This window comes from Vanellus vanellus (assembly GCF_965231255.1).
Source record: "Vanellus vanellus genome assembly, chromosome: 5".
NCBI lineage: Eukaryota > Metazoa > Chordata > Aves > Charadriiformes > Charadriidae > Vanellus > Vanellus vanellus.
The window spans coordinates 75,649,135-75,664,577 of NC_138910.1; the positions used below are offsets into that span (position 1 = coordinate 75,649,135).

The 15,443-nt window shown below is 42.4% G+C and overlaps 1 protein-coding gene across 1 annotated transcript in view; it reads right to left on the reverse strand.

Moving 5' to 3' along the window:
• Positions 1 to 15,443, reverse strand: part of SLC1A7 (solute carrier family 1 member 7) — a gene marked incomplete at its 3' end in the record, with an annotated part of 56,433 nt that overhangs the window by 18,943 nt on the left and 22,047 nt on the right. The window contains exons 4-7 of the mRNA XM_082484415.1: positions 8,350 to 8,392; positions 7,231 to 7,450; positions 2,713 to 2,812; positions 283 to 516 (exon numbers count right to left, since the gene is read on the reverse strand). Of these exons, the coding sequence (XP_082340541.1) occupies positions 283 to 516; positions 2,713 to 2,812; positions 7,231 to 7,450; positions 8,350 to 8,392 (597 nt within the window). The remainder of the gene's footprint in view (positions 1 to 282; positions 517 to 2,712; positions 2,813 to 7,230; positions 7,451 to 8,349; positions 8,393 to 15,443) is intronic.

Below are 15,443 nucleotides of genomic sequence, written 5' to 3' on the forward strand. Positions count from 1 at the left end.
GGAAAAATACCCTTATTTCCTTTCTAGTCCTCTAAGAAAAAACATTTTTGTCCAATATTTCTTAAACTGAGGAAAAACTATGTGACAAACATTATTGTAAAAAGGCTCCCACACATAACTTCCAAATGTTGAGAGACACATCTTTTACAAATATACCAGTGAATTTGACTCAGGCCATTGTTCAGATACAAATATATCTGCTCCGGTACCGTGCTGTTCCCAAGAGAAAGCTGTAGTAAGGATCTAGCAAGTATTTTGTTCCGTCTAGAAACTGCGTAATACCTGGAGGACGTGGCCAGAGCAATGAGCAAGGCTTGAAGAATCCCTCTGATGAAGACAATGGGATTCTTCTTGGTGATAAAGAAGTACATCATTGGCAGAATAAACAGCCCATGCACCACCAGGCCGCAAACCACCGTAATGGCATAGAAACCCAGTTTCTTCCCAATGGCTGAAGGGTCATCCATTTCTAAGATTTTACCAGCAATTAGGAACACGATTCCAAATGGAAAATACCTGAACAAAAAGAAAGACAGTCATTGTTAGGAGACAGCTCACTTCCACCAAGCAGTATGAGATGGGAAATCCTTGTACTTCCAGTAGCAGTGCAGTAACAGCAGCCTGTCTGGAAGCGGCACAGCTGGGTTCAGATGTTTTATCAGATTAAGCCCCTCTCTCTCTCACTGGGAATGTGCCCCAAGCGGTGGGTTAAACAATCTTTTGTGTGGGGTACTCCCGAGGACAGCTGAAATTATGGTGCTGGTCAGGAATGACTTTAAAATGTTTTGGCTCAGAAGGCAGTTCTGACTTTTTAGGTCAAGTCAGGTCATTTACTGGGGAGAGGGAGAGTGAATCCTAAGCTCTGCTCATGTGCTTATGCTTGTGTAACTCTTCATGGATTTTATTTGGAAGCTGTTCAGTAAATGTTTATTTTGCCTTTGGAAGACATAAGAGAAATACCAATATGCATTAGACATGCTCTTGGACTGCCTGGGAGTTTGATTCGGGGTAGATAGGAGGAAGAATGCATAGTTTCTGGACCCTCTCTGGACTGGATGTAGGATAGGTTCTTTATCAAAACTGTTGTGCTTCTGTGCATGGCTAGATACAAAGCCATAGGTGCCGAAAGATTAAATAAATACCTAAAAGTAGATCTGGGGGACATCCAGCAATCTTCCACTTGCAGCTGTGCCACACAATAATAGAATCATTTAGGTTGGGAAAAACCTTTAAGATCATCGAGTTCAACCGTTCACCTAGCGCTGCCAAGTTGACCACTAAACCACGTCCCTCAGCACCACATCTACCCATCTTTTAAATACCTCCAGGGATGGTGTCTCCACCAATTCCATGGGCAGCCTGTTCCAATGCTCAATAACCCTTTCGCGGAAGAAATTTTTCCTAATATCCAATCTAACCTCCCCTCCCTCTGGTGCAACTTGAGGCCATTTCCTCTTGTCCTATCACTTGTCACTTGGGAGAAGAGACCAATACACCAACATTGCTACAATCTCCTTTCAGGTAGTTGTAGAGAGTGATAAAGTCTCCCCTCAGCCTCCTTTACTCGAGGCTAAACAACCCCAGTTCCCTCAGCCGCTCCTCATAAGACTTGTTCTCTAGACCCTTCACCAGCTTCATTGCTGTTCTTGAGGCTCCAGCACTTCAATGTCTTTCTTGTAGTGAGGGTCCCAAAACTGAACACAGTATTTGAGATGCGGCCTTACCAGTACTAAGTACAGGGGAACAATCACTTCCCTAGTCCTGCTGGCCATGCTGTTTCTGATACAAGCCATTTTCAGAGACTTACCACTTCCCTCTCATCCTTCCAGAAATTACTACCCCCTTGGACCCATCCAACCAAGTGATTATTCCCTGACCCAGCTCACTCAGACTAGACCATGTAGATGAAAACAAAGGCTGAGTGCTAGTAGCGGAATACCCCCACATTGGGCCGAGCCATGCTTGGGGACCTTCTGAAGGGTGGGGAAGATGCTAAGCTGATGTTTTTTCTTGTTGGCAGCCACCTACTATTCCTCTGATCTTTGGGGCAGGTGGGTTGGCAGGTGTAGGTGACTCTCAGTGTAATTTAGGATTGCTCTGAAGGTGTTCCTAAGTAACATAGCCTAGGATGGTTCATTGAGGGCCATTCTGCTGACTGGAGACATCCTGAGTGCCAAGCACCCTGGATATATCATCTCCACTGTGCTGTTCAATGCAGGGAGAGCCAAGCTAGCAGCAACCACGTTAACGACAGTAGTCACACCAGCACAAGAGCCCAGCCCTTCTCCTGAGCAAGCTGAAGCCAGGCTAGTATTTCTAGCAGAACAGCGCTGTCGGGGATTGAAGTACCAGCTCGAGGATCTCATCATGCTCCTTCCTTGTGTGGGCTGGAAGTATTATAATCCCTCTTGGCAAGACCAAAGATTGGCAGTACCCCTACTGCATACAGCACACAACCACCCAGCTATACCATGTTTTGTTATTTAGGAGTAATATATAGGGTGCCTCGGTCAAAGTGACAGTAGAAGCCAGGGACAGGATGTGTGCTTATGTATCTTCCTTCAAATGCTGAGGCCCCGCAAAGCTAAGGATCATTCACTCTCATTTATTTCCCCGGAAATAAGTATATGACATTTCTGTGCATCCTCTTCCGTTGAAATTTTCTTACTCTTTTTAAAAAATATTTATGTTCTTACTAAATCAGTTACTTACCAAACAGCAACTGCCACTATCTTCATGACAGATTCATTTAAACACTGGCAAAAGCTGACCAAAGGAACGCCACTGTTCCCCATTCTTCCCAACATTATACCTGCAAAAAAGGCATTCAGGTTCAATTTCTCAGGTGCCTTCATGCAAAGCCCCAGCACTTTCTCTCCCTGCTGTAATTCAAAGAGAACTAAGCGGGAGATGAGTGGAAGAACATAGATCTTTGTGCTGTATAAACAGGTGTGGTATCTGAAAATCTCACCTTACAGACACAAACACAACGAGAGTGTGGGGGAGCCAGGCCACAGCCCTGTGCTTTGACTCCATACAGGGCACTCTCCCCTAACTGGGTGTTTTTCCATTTGCAGTTCCCTGAAAGTTTTCCAGTGGTGGTATAGACTTTTATGTTGTATATTCACCTCCCCTAGGAGCAAGCCGGTTTCCTTAACTATCTTTTATAAAGCCCTGAGATGGATTTACCTGCTCTGAGGGATCCATGGAAGACAAACCAAAAAACATTTTCCTTATGAAAGAAGTTGCCTCTGCCTGCAGTCTGCCTTATCGCTGTGCTCTGCGTACAACTGGGCAGCATCCATGAGATGCTCCTGGGGCAAAGTCAGTATTGAGGTTTGTTCTGGTAGCAGGGAGTTAATATGGGGGATCTCCATCATATTTTTAGTAGATATCTGTCTACATAATAGCAACCAACCTTCGTAATCAGTCAGGCTTTGCAAACTTGGGGGAGATAAGGAAATGCAAGTTCCTGTGAAGAAAAGCCAAATTGCTACACAGACTAACTAGCAAAGAAGGAAGCGAAGAAAACCCATTTATGTGCACCCAGCGCTCAGAAAGGAAAAGAATAAACCTCTGGGATGTGTCATCTAACCATGTATTCTCCAGACAGTGTTCATTTCCAATAATACTTATAAATAGACATAATCTTCCTATTTTATTAGCTTTCTGCAATCACTCCCTGAAAGGATTATAAGTGATCGTGTTAATTGCTCAAGGAAGCACTTCAAAAGATAGCTGCACCAAGTGAGACTGCCTTTGTAGGGAGTTTCATGAGGAAGCAGGGAGCTATGAGTGGGGTATGTGCTGCCAGTTGCTCTGGATATGCAGTGTCCTTGCTTTGAGCGGGAGCCTGCGCTCTGTCCCTTGGAGCCCACATCTGGGCCTGCAAGCCAGGTCTCAGGCAGCACCACTTCCAGGGAAATCCCCTCCTGAGGCAGGGAGAGAGGCTCTCAGCTGTTTTATCCAGGGATTTCACAATGACAGTGCCTTCAAGATGTGGGTTTGTAAGCCTGTTGATATTCATCTAAGCTATAACTTTTAGGTCAGAAAACAACACTCTTCTATTAAGCATGTTGCTCATCATTAAACATAGTTCAGCTCTTCTAGCCTGGTCAGTGCCAGTTTTACAGCAGTCTTGGCTTCTAATTCTGGATAATGCCAAAAAGAAGAAATCTTGGGGTTTGGGTTGGTTTGGTTTTTGGTTGTTTTTTTTTTTTTTCTTTTCATTTTTCAGGCATAACTGAACTTTCCCTTTAAAACACTGTCCTACCTAGGCATGTGCATGTGGCTCTTGGTGGGGACAGACAGGGCAGTGGGCAGGACTAGGACCTTCTGTCTGCAGCCCTGGTGTATCAAGTTCCATTTCACTGCAAACATTTTCCTTGTAGAGAATAAATAATGCATGCTCCACCAAGTAAAAAAGATCACATGTCTCAACGCTTAGCCACTTGTGATAATCTCTAACAGAAATTTCTGCACACTGTGTGAGAAGAGATAATACAGCTAGTCACAGCTGAGCCCAGCATCAAGGCTTTTCACATGTCTTGACCTCACACTCTGCCTGTCAGATGTTGCCCATTTTAATGCATGCCTGGCAAAGAATAGTCATTCATGCATAGGATTTATTCCTGGAGTGAGGTTACTAAGCAATTCAGCTCCCACTTCAGGAAAAGGAAAAGACAGTTAGCTCAACTCTAAATTCTTGTCTCTTTATGCTATTCTGATGCTGTTCAAGGATCTTAAAGAAGCTGTAATAAGAACTTATACCCACCCTAGTGCTCTTTTTCTATGCCAAAGTGGTGTAAAAAGATGCTTCTGCAAATAAGACTCAGTCAAAGGGAGCAAAACTGTTACAAAGCACCAAGGCCCATATACCTTTTTTTGCAATAAATGAAAACTTTGGAAGGATGCTCTTCTTTCACAGAGATTCAAGCCACATGTCTTCTGTTTCATTGCTTCCATTTTGGGGGGGGTGCAGAAAGCTGAAGACAGTGATAAATGCTTGGCTGCAACCTTTGTTCAAAATGACAGTCTGAAATAGTCACCGGTAGATGACAAGTTTTGAGGGTTTAGTGTCTCAGGTTTGTTCACAGCGAATGCAGTCACAGCTGACCCAGCAGCTGGGGCTATGCGGTACATGGCAGTACTGGCAGTACATTTTCTGTACATTAGCCAGGAAGAAACCAGCTCCCATCTTCCATTTCTTGAGCCCCAGGCCAGCAGACTTAGGGGCATGGTAAAAGTAATACATTCAGTTCTGGGGAAACAATGAATGATCTTCTGTACTCAGAAGTACAAAATTGCCCTTGATCCTAATAAGCACATGTAATTGATTCATTCATATCCAATACTTTTTGGCTGGAATAGTGTTTTCTGTGACATTGTACTTTGGGAATTTACTATAAAATACTACAAACTGGGGCAAAGTCAATTTCCAGCAGTGTTGCATGTGGAATACCACCCTCTGGAGAAACTAGAAGAGAGAGACAAATCTGCTAATTCCAGACTTGATATTTGACCCCTTGTTCTGGTATGAACTGTAATATACTCAATACTGTCAAAGATGTTTTATGGAAATACCTCTACTCATCAGATTAACTTCCAAGAATAAATTTAGATAAGGAAAATTTAATCAACATTTTCTCATAAAAATAATCATAACTTTATGATTAACTAGGGTATGTTTGTTGAAATTCCCCCTTCCAAATCCACAAACATAATATAACACACATGGCACCAATGAGTTCCTCCAGCAAGTGAACCTGAATAAGTTAGCCAGACAAAAGCTCTTAGTGATAAGGTACTAAATGTTATATTGCTTATCAGCATTACAAGACAGCAAAAATAAAATCAAGAAGTTTCAATCAAAGAGAAGATCTACGGATTTAAAACTGATAAAACAATATATCTTTGTAGCTCACTTATTTGAGAAGGACATGGACCTGCCGGAGCGTGTCCAGAGGAGAGCCACAGGGATGATCTGAGGGCTAGAGCACCTCCCCTATGAGGAGAGGCTGAAAGATCTCCACTTGAAAGTTGGGGCTGTTCAGCCCAGAGAAGAGAAGGCTCCGGGAAGATCTTATTGCGGCCTTCCAGTACCTAAAGGGGGCTTACAGGAGAGCTGGGGAAGGACTTTTTACTAGGGTGTGTAGCGATAGGACAAGGGGGAATGGCTTTAAACAGGAGAAGGGCAGGTTCAGATTGAACATTAGGAAGAAGTTTTTCACTTTGAGAGTGGTAAGGCACTGGAACAGGTTGCCCAGAGAGGTTGTTGAGGTCCCATCCCTGGAGGTGTTCAAGGCCAGGCTGGATGTGGCCTTGGGCAACCTGGTCTAGTGGGAGGTGTCCCTGCCTATGGCAGGGGGGTTGGAACTCGATGATCTTCAAGGCCCTTTCCAACCTAAACCATTCTATGATTCTATGATCGCTGAGGCTCATTATCTGAATTGTGTTCTTACATAGATAAGTGACAGTTATATTCTACACTAATAATGTGGTAATATGTGACTAAGATTGGGCAAGAACAACAGACTGAGCAGATTCCAGGGCTAAAGTAATTTTCTGCTAAGAGGGGGTAACTTTAGCCAAGGAATTGGTCTGAGAGCAGGTTTTTCTTGGACTGCCGCCTGCAGGGGTGAAACATCCAGCCACAGGAGTGGGGGGTGTCTCAGCCTGATGCCCCCCGAACCAAGAGCTGTGTGGGAAGTTCTGTGTTCCTGTAACACAACACCTAGAGCTCTGGGCATTAGAATCATACTAACTTCTTGGGATTTGGAAAAAAATTCTGCTACAGATTTGTTTATTTCAGAATTTCTTGAAACATTCTCTGGGATTTCTGCTACGGGCCAGAGAGTGAAACAGATTATTGGCAGGGTCTGACCTGGTATAGTAATTCCTACCTCCTCTGAGCACACTGTATTAGTGTTCCTTACGATCAGGAAAAAATGGTTCATAAGTAAAAGCTCAAAATAATCCAGAAAAAAATAAATCAAAAAGAATGTAAGTGCATGCACAGAAAACAGAATTGCATGAAACAAAAGTCATCAAGGATTTTGAAGATTTATCTTCCAAATGTTGGAAGAACACCTCTGTAACAGTCTTGCCTTTTCCCCACAAGGTTTAGACCGAAGCAGTTAAAAAAGGTAAATCAAGAAACCAAACAATCCAGCCTCTGTCTTTTTCTTTTAAATGAATACTTATTACAAACCAAACATGTATGATACCTACCCATTGTGGCAGAGAATATTACAATCCCTAGCACATTCATGCCATCACTAGTGCCTGGTTCTGACTTGTAAATCACTTCAGGAGGAGGAGTGATATCCAAGGCAAAATTCTGGACATTGGATCCATTCTCATCCTGGACTCCATATATTATAATGCGACGAGTGGTGCTTTCAGATGATGCTTTGTTAGATTTAATGATGGGAATACTCTTGGTGCGATACTGAAAGAAAACAAAATAGTTTTTATTATAATATCCCAGTAGGAATTAATAGTTTAATGAGACCTCCTAGGTGCTCTGTTTCAACAAGGCTGCATGTTAAAGGGACAAGCATGAAAAGAAGAACGACAGCTCCTGTCCCTATGCTGCTAAAATCTGTAAAAACAGTTGAATTTTTGGAAAAGCATAACAAAATCAGAGTTTCCTATAATCAGCCCCTTGTGCAGCAAACACACCATCTCCTGATAGAGCTATTTTCCTGTAAGACATAATCAGGAATGACTGCCTAGAGGTTCTGAGTGCCTTTCTCTTTACCTCACCAGAGGTAAGATTCCCATGAAATATTCTCCCAGGTGAAATAAATATAGTGAGGTCTCTTACTCAGAACTTTTAGATGAGTTTTTCTGGCCAAATTCAAATCTGAGTAATTAGATTCTTCCCAAATACATTATTTTGTTGCTTTAATTGGACATGGTATTCTGTTCTTCCTTTGTGTGGTGTTACTGTGTGCTCTGAAAGAGATCCCACCTACTCTGTGACTGCAGTCCCATGGTAAGAGAAACCATGCTCTAGGCATACTGGCATAAATTGTTCTGCTTCCCTATAGCACCCTTCTCAAGGTCCTCAAAGATCTGGCCTCAGGTGGAGGTGGAGCTGACATATGTGTGCATGTCTACTCTCAAGTCACACTGTGCATTTTATGCTTGTTAGTTTTGCCTTCAGATAGGAAGGCTGCTGAGGCTAATGGAAAGAGACTCATCAATTCCTAAATGCTGAAGGTACTAACAACATCTGAAATAATATGCAATGTCTGTATCTGGATTCTGTTTTACGAAGATACATATTTTATATGATGCTGGTTCATTTCTTTCATCAGTGGTAAAAGGAATATAGCCACTTACCTGCTTGAATGTGGCCTCAACAAGATTGGCTGGAAACATGTTCCTAAAAATGAACAAATAAAAGAATAATTTCTGTGGAACTGAAGACAACTTCTGTTTACTGTGTCTTGGGTCTCCCACGATAAATCAGTTACCCTCCTAGAGAGCAAGGGCTGGAAAGGTGCAGAAGACTGACACTTTCCCACTCGTGCCATACAGCTGTACCTGACTGAGTAAGGCTCAAGAGACAGTTCCTCAGAATTAAAGTTTTGGGACTTGCTTCTAAATACCTGGAGTGAGAAACAGGAGCTCTACTTTTCAGTTTCTGGCTCTGCCACATTCTCCATGTTGTTACTGGGGCAATATAATTGCTATCATTCCCTTCCCCATGTTCTAAGTGGGGACAAGAATATTCCTTTATTCCATATTTTGTCTTTCCTACTTAGATAATGAGCTGTTCAAGACAAAGTCAGTGTTCAGGGACATATTCCTGAGATTCCTGCGTGCTGTAATCTGCTTCAGGGTTTCGAAGTCATTAGATGACTCATAAGATGTAGTACCTCCTGTTACATTTTCATCACTAAAATTGTAAGTGATGGAGACTTTGCAGTGTTTTCGTCAAGAACCACTTTCTTTTCAAAAAAAGGATCCAATTCCTGATTAAAATAATTGAGATTAGAGCTGCACAGTCTTTGCTAAATTTTATTTTAAGAGGGTTCCCGAGGCTGCAGAATAAGTCTGAAGTGAGGCCAACAGCTTCATCTTTGCTCACAAGTGAGTTACAGAGGAAGGCAATGACCATACGCTGTGAGATCTGCAGTGAGACCAATAGAATTTTAATTCCAAAAGGGACTCTTGTTGTCATCTTTTCTGACTTTCTGCTAATTTGTAACTTCTGTTTGAGCTAGATTACTACATTGCAGAAAAACATTCAATCCTAATTTGAAATGGAGAGCACACCCTCTACAGGCTTCAAAGAGGAATCATAGTATAATTGGGCAAAAAAGCTAAAAGTTCATCTATTTCCATGCAGCATTTGGGAATCAAGACTTTTGTGATGATTCTTATAGGATCATTTTCAGAACTGATTTATTTTCAGCTCAAAGTTCTGAACCTGTGGGCAGAAGACAGTGACAGCCTATGACCCAGTTTGATGCTTTCATATACATAAATTTATGCAAGGAGAAACTCCTGAATTCTCTAACAAAAAGACTTTTTATTCAAAGTCCAGCTCAAGCTGTGAGACAGGACAGCACCTAGGCATATGTGAAAAGCCCATTCTTATTCCAAAGAGAATTGCTAGAGAGAGAGAGATATATATATACACAGTTAAGTGCATGCTGAAGTTAGATGTTTTCCCGAGCTGCTTTCCTCTTTGCAGCGGCAGCATATGCCTGCTCCTAATGGAGTTGCAGCAAGAGCATGCTGTGCAGCACTGGCTTAGAGAAAACAATTTTCTTGCTCTTTTAAGTGTTCATAACGTGACATTATGGTCACACTTAAGGTTATGACGTAGAATGTGTTTCAGTAGCATCAGGGACTGAAAGTGATTGCTGCAAAGAGATAATTAATTATCCTTTCAGGGTAAAGCAGAGGGAGAAGAATTTTAATTAAAGGGTAGTAGTACTGTCTAATGATTGGAACAGAAGATTGAAAAGGAGGGGGTTTTGTTGGCCTGCTGTGTGAGAGCAGACAAGCCATATAAAGGCATCATTGGTGATTTTGGATTGGCTGTTGCTTTAGGGAAAACTAGTGTTATGCAGACATGTTACTACCAGGCAAGATACAAGGTTGGTGTGCAGCACTCTTGTTAACTTTCTTTAACTGTCCTGGCCTTTCCTCACCTTGGTGCAGGTGAGCCAGTTCAGATTACCTACCCCTTGCAGCCTGATCTGCTACCTGGCATTCCTGTGGGATAACAGTGTACGCTAGCTGTGCTGTACACTGCAACACCTCCTTCCATTTTACCAATCCTGCTTAAGAGCCCCAGGTGTGATGATGGCTGTGCACTACAGGGATGTGATAGCAGAGGAGAGCAGCTTTGGCCATATAAGGCAATTATCATGTCAGCAAGGTTTAGTTAAATTAATGCATTCTCTTTGTACACCCTTTCATTTAATTGGAGTGATTTAGCTTAAGACACTTAAGACACTGTGTAGCGGTGTTCTTAGCAATGAACAACACTCACTACACCATTGTAAGCAGCGAGGTACAGCTGAGTGCTGTGCTGCCATCAACAGAGCTTTCACCCCAGCAACAACAGCACAAAGCAGCGTGTTATCTCTGCAAATCGTCCATAAAGCTGATGATTCTCTGGTTCAAATGTCGAATCTGTAGCCAAAGCGAGACACAGACAACAGCTGGCTGTGCATCACTTTCCTATCAGATGCAGACACAACTGCTTGAGCCCTGGAGACTTGGCTGACGTGGGGAACTGACTGAAGAACAGCTGGATAGAGCTGGACCTAGGAAAAATGGAGCGGATCTTTATAGGATGGGGAAGCACTGGAGAGAAAAGATGGTTACTGCCTTATTATGCCTCACAAGGGAATTCTGCTTCCATATTGTTAAAGACTTCATTAATATTAAGTTGTCTTTGTTTTGTGGCTTGAGATGATCAGTTGAAAGGTGCTACAGGAGTGAGTGCACAGTGTCACTGTGATGATTGTGCTCTGAGCTGCTGAGCGAATGTGAACTATTCTGGAAGCACAGATCCACACTGAGGATTCCTGCACAGCTCTGAATATGCATGTCATGCGTGAGCCGTAGCTTTACAAAAAAATGTGAATTTAATTGCTAATGATTTCCAATTTCTCCCTTAATTTTGTAGTTCTAATTAGTAGAATTAAGAAAAAATTAAGACAGCTCAAGAAAGGAAACATCATGTGGTTAGTAGCTAGATTAAATGTTAGACAAATTTGTGGAGGATTAAAGCATTTTGTTTCTTTATCGTTCTTTATCCTGCAGGAATTACAACTACCCACTTAATACTGGATGCTGGAATTCTCCCAATATTTTTTAATGTATTATGCACTGTGATCCAGTCTTTGAGACTAGCCTTACCAAAGTTACACAATTTATCTAGTGAAGGGCTGACCTGAATGTGTTTGCCAGAGCTTCGGCTTATTTTTTATTTTAAGCTGGTTTACTTGGATTGAAAAAATCCAGTATTAGCCAAAATTTTGATTTGTTAATTAAAAACATTCAAGAGAGCAACTCGTGGATAAGAACTCCAATGGAGTAAAAACAAATAATGAGAAAAAAGTACCAAACTGTTACCTCAAGCTGGGGGATGATTTGGAGTGTTTGTTGGTTCAGTCGGGCCTCTTCAGAAACACTTGATGAATTCTCCCTTTAGGGGTATGTTTTTGTGCATGTTGATATTTCCAGCCATGAGCTGGATGTTTGGCAGGGATCTCCTGGGAATGTTTCAGAACAAGAGACTGAAGCGAGACTGGTAGTGGGGGATCTGATGTTTTACCATGGAATTGTGATGAGGAGGGCTGGTGGGATCCACACCACTGCTAGCCAGCCTGGCTGCCTCAGGGCCACCCTCCTGTGGGTCTCTGTCCCACCAAACCTGAGCATTAGGGAATGCTAGCTGGGGTCGGAGCTTCAGTCTAGCACAAAATCCAGACACTTGCATTTGCCCAAATATATTACCAAATTAATGGCAGGGTGTTGCAGCCTGTCAATCTCTCCTTGTGCTGCCCACCTATCTTCCAGGCATCCAGCCTGCAATCAGATTGGCCCCTGCAGATCTCTACTACCTTTACTGCAATTCTGGACAAGATAAAGATCTACCCACATGGCTCTGGTATCAGGATCATATAGTGAGGCTGTTTTTGTCTTCTCAGAACAGCCACTGTGTTATCACTGACATATATTGAATTAAAGACACCGTCAGTACTTATGAAGTAATAATTCAAGCTGAGCTACTCATTGCTGTCACCACCTATAAATGCTGTTGTATTTATTCAATTAAGAGAGCTAAGCAGATAAAATACTTCTAAATTTCCAGCATTATTTTAGATTGCTTAGAAGATACAGGACACAAAATAACAGTGCGGGAAACAAAGTGATCTGGGATTAATTGCTCTAGTACAAGCAATATTGTCTCTAACCTCAGTGGCACAATTCAGCATTCCTGCCAAAAATAATTTCACATAATAATAGGGAATTAAATACAGTGAATAACATTGATTGAGGCTGGTGTGGAACACAGATAAATTTAGGACTAAGACAAAGACATGATTGTAAAACAGAAACTGAGACATATGGTTTCTGGTTACATAAAAAATTAAGAGCTAAATGCTGTCTGCCCTGAGGAAGAACATTTCCCAGAGCATCTCCTGCTTCAGGAATTCTGCCAGACAGAGCAGGAGTGTTCAATACAGGCTAAAAGAGTGAATGTGCGTGAAACTTCAATATCAGCTCAGTGAACCTTCTACAGCCCATAAGCTATTGAGCCACAGCTGGCACAGCATGCCTGGCCTGCATTTGCTGTGACAGCAGCAGATACGCACAGGTGACCTACTAAACACCTTCTTTGACTACATCTGGCTGGCTCATTCTACTAGCAAATTCTGAAGTCCTTCCCTAATTCTGTATGGGATAAGAGGTTTCAGATGCAAGGAGGTATCGAGTTAGAAATGTGTATGTATGACTACGGCAACATGTGTTCTGCACTTTGGTAGCCATGGAATTTGAAGAAAATCCTGAAGACCTGTATCAAGTATAGGCAGCACCTGGTCTACAAAGCAGCTCTGAGGATGCAGCTTCCCTTTACATGTAGGACTACTGAGCACCTTACCACTGCCAGAAGTAGAAGGTCCTCTTTCCTTTTCCATTGTCTCCCAGACATAAACCTACCAATTAATACTATTTGTCCATTTTTGCTCCCCCAGTATTCTGCTGCTTCAGGAACTGAACTGTGTTAGGAAACCATTTCTCAGCTCAGGCCGTGCCTTGGCACGGCCCCCAGGACATGGGAGCCCTTTTGCTCTCTTCAGAAGGTTGTTGACTCTGAGAACTACAGTAGTCATACAAATATCAGCACTGTTAAACTGTTTTATTGCTCATGCTGAATTAGCTGAATTGTCCCCAGAACATTAGCCTACAGTTTGATGGCTGCTGGATAACTTCTATTAGACACAATAGGCCAAATTCTGGTTGCAGTTTTACTACTGAACATCTGAGATACTCGGAATGAGTCCTGAGTACAACATCTGCTGATTCAAAGCATTCAGCTTTTGCAGATCTTTTTAATGAGAAATTAGGTCAGCTGCTCTAGTGTAAGAGCAGCCACAGGTACGACAGATGTCGTTTCCCCGACTCAGAACACCCATTCCCTCTGGTGCACTCTGTGCTCTGCAGCAGCAATCTGGTTTTGCTCTCAGACTTTGATGTTATCAGTACCTAATCCCTGCCACACCAGACAGCCTTTGGCTGCAATCTCCCACGCTGTGGAATTAAAGCCACCAGACTGGTTTTTGCTACACACACATCCTCGTAATATTTTATTGGCCTATATTTGCACTGGGCATAAAACAGCTTTGGACACTTTGCTCTCAAATTTGAACTAGCATAGCTGAATTTGCAAGAACATTGTTTTAAGACTGGGTAGTTGACAGTATTCTAATACTTGAGTGTTTGAGATCTTACCCTGTCACTCTATACAGCAAGGGTACAGAGAGAGTAAAATTCAAGTCTGAGTAGCTTGACATGACAACTGTAAAGTTTCCAGGTTGTATGGCTGTATACAAGAATGAACACCACTGTGGTTCCAATTTGCTATAGGCTGATGTCCGTCTCAATGACATTATCTTAATCATATAAATTCGTTTGCTTTTGCTGTCCTCTGCGTGATTTCATCATCAGCTGTGTAGACTCCTGACTACTGTTACTGTACCACAGTACTGTACCACAGAGCCACAAATCCTGTCCTTAGTCGTATGGGGACACATCTGAAATACCTTCCTGTGGTGTCAGTGGGGTCCTGCAGGGGTTTGTACTCCTGAAAGTACGGGCAAAATTTAATTCAGCAAGACTGAACAGAAGACCTATCTCAGGGCCCACGGGAGGATGCATCTTGCACATCAGTAGTCACCTCCAGTGCCTCATCCCATCTCATCTCATTTCTTAGTATCAATCTTACTACCTCCTGCTAAAGGTATCAAAGAAGACTTTTGCAGAATTAATGAGGCATTTAAATCCTCATTATTGTGACAAAAGATGCAATAGAATGCAAAAATCACTAATCGGGTCTAAGCCATTTTGTCTTGCTTGTCTTTTTTGCAAATCAGAGCAGAACTCATATTGTGGAATCATCATGCCAAACACGTGGACTTTTTATCTGTCCTGAGGGTGACACTTTGCATGACCTTTCAGTTCCAGTAAGGGATCTGGAGGGTGAAATTCCTTACCCTGCTTCTTCTGAAAGAAAATGTCCCGACACAGCCCCAACAGGGCTGTGGCTTTCTTAGAAAATCATTCTTTGGAGTGCAAGTACAAGTACCTCACATCTTTAGGAATCTTGAAAAGGATGGGTCATATCAAAGGTAACATGACAGGCACAATGCATTTCCACAATGGTTCCAGGTTCCAGCAAGGCAAAGTCATTTCATAAAAAGTGTACGTTTACATTGGAACATGTCCAGGCCAACTGTCAGGAGGACAGACAACTTATTCCTCTTTAGGGTTGAGGCTTTCCTAATGCAGTTTTAACCCCTGGCCCCCATGCACCTCCCTCTCTGTGACTAAGGCCTCCTGACCAGAGAGCAGAAACTGCTTCGTAGTCCATCTCTCCGCTGTTTGTTTCATCATGGAATTATCTTTCTTCCATGTTGGTTTCCTTTTATGCCGAACAGGAATCATACATTTAGAGGCTTCAGAGTCCTTTGTAAGTACTTGAGGTTCAGGCTTCTGTGCAGCTTGAACTGCTTAAAAATTAACCAGAAGTGAACATCTGGTCACATACAGTGCAGAACGGTGCTGGCACCAGGCTGGTTTTGTGAGATAAAAGAAAACAGGCAATGTGAAATAAGTGAAAAATGGTAGTTTGCCATAGGGGACAGATAAATATTTCTATCATAGTACACAGTGACTTTTGACAA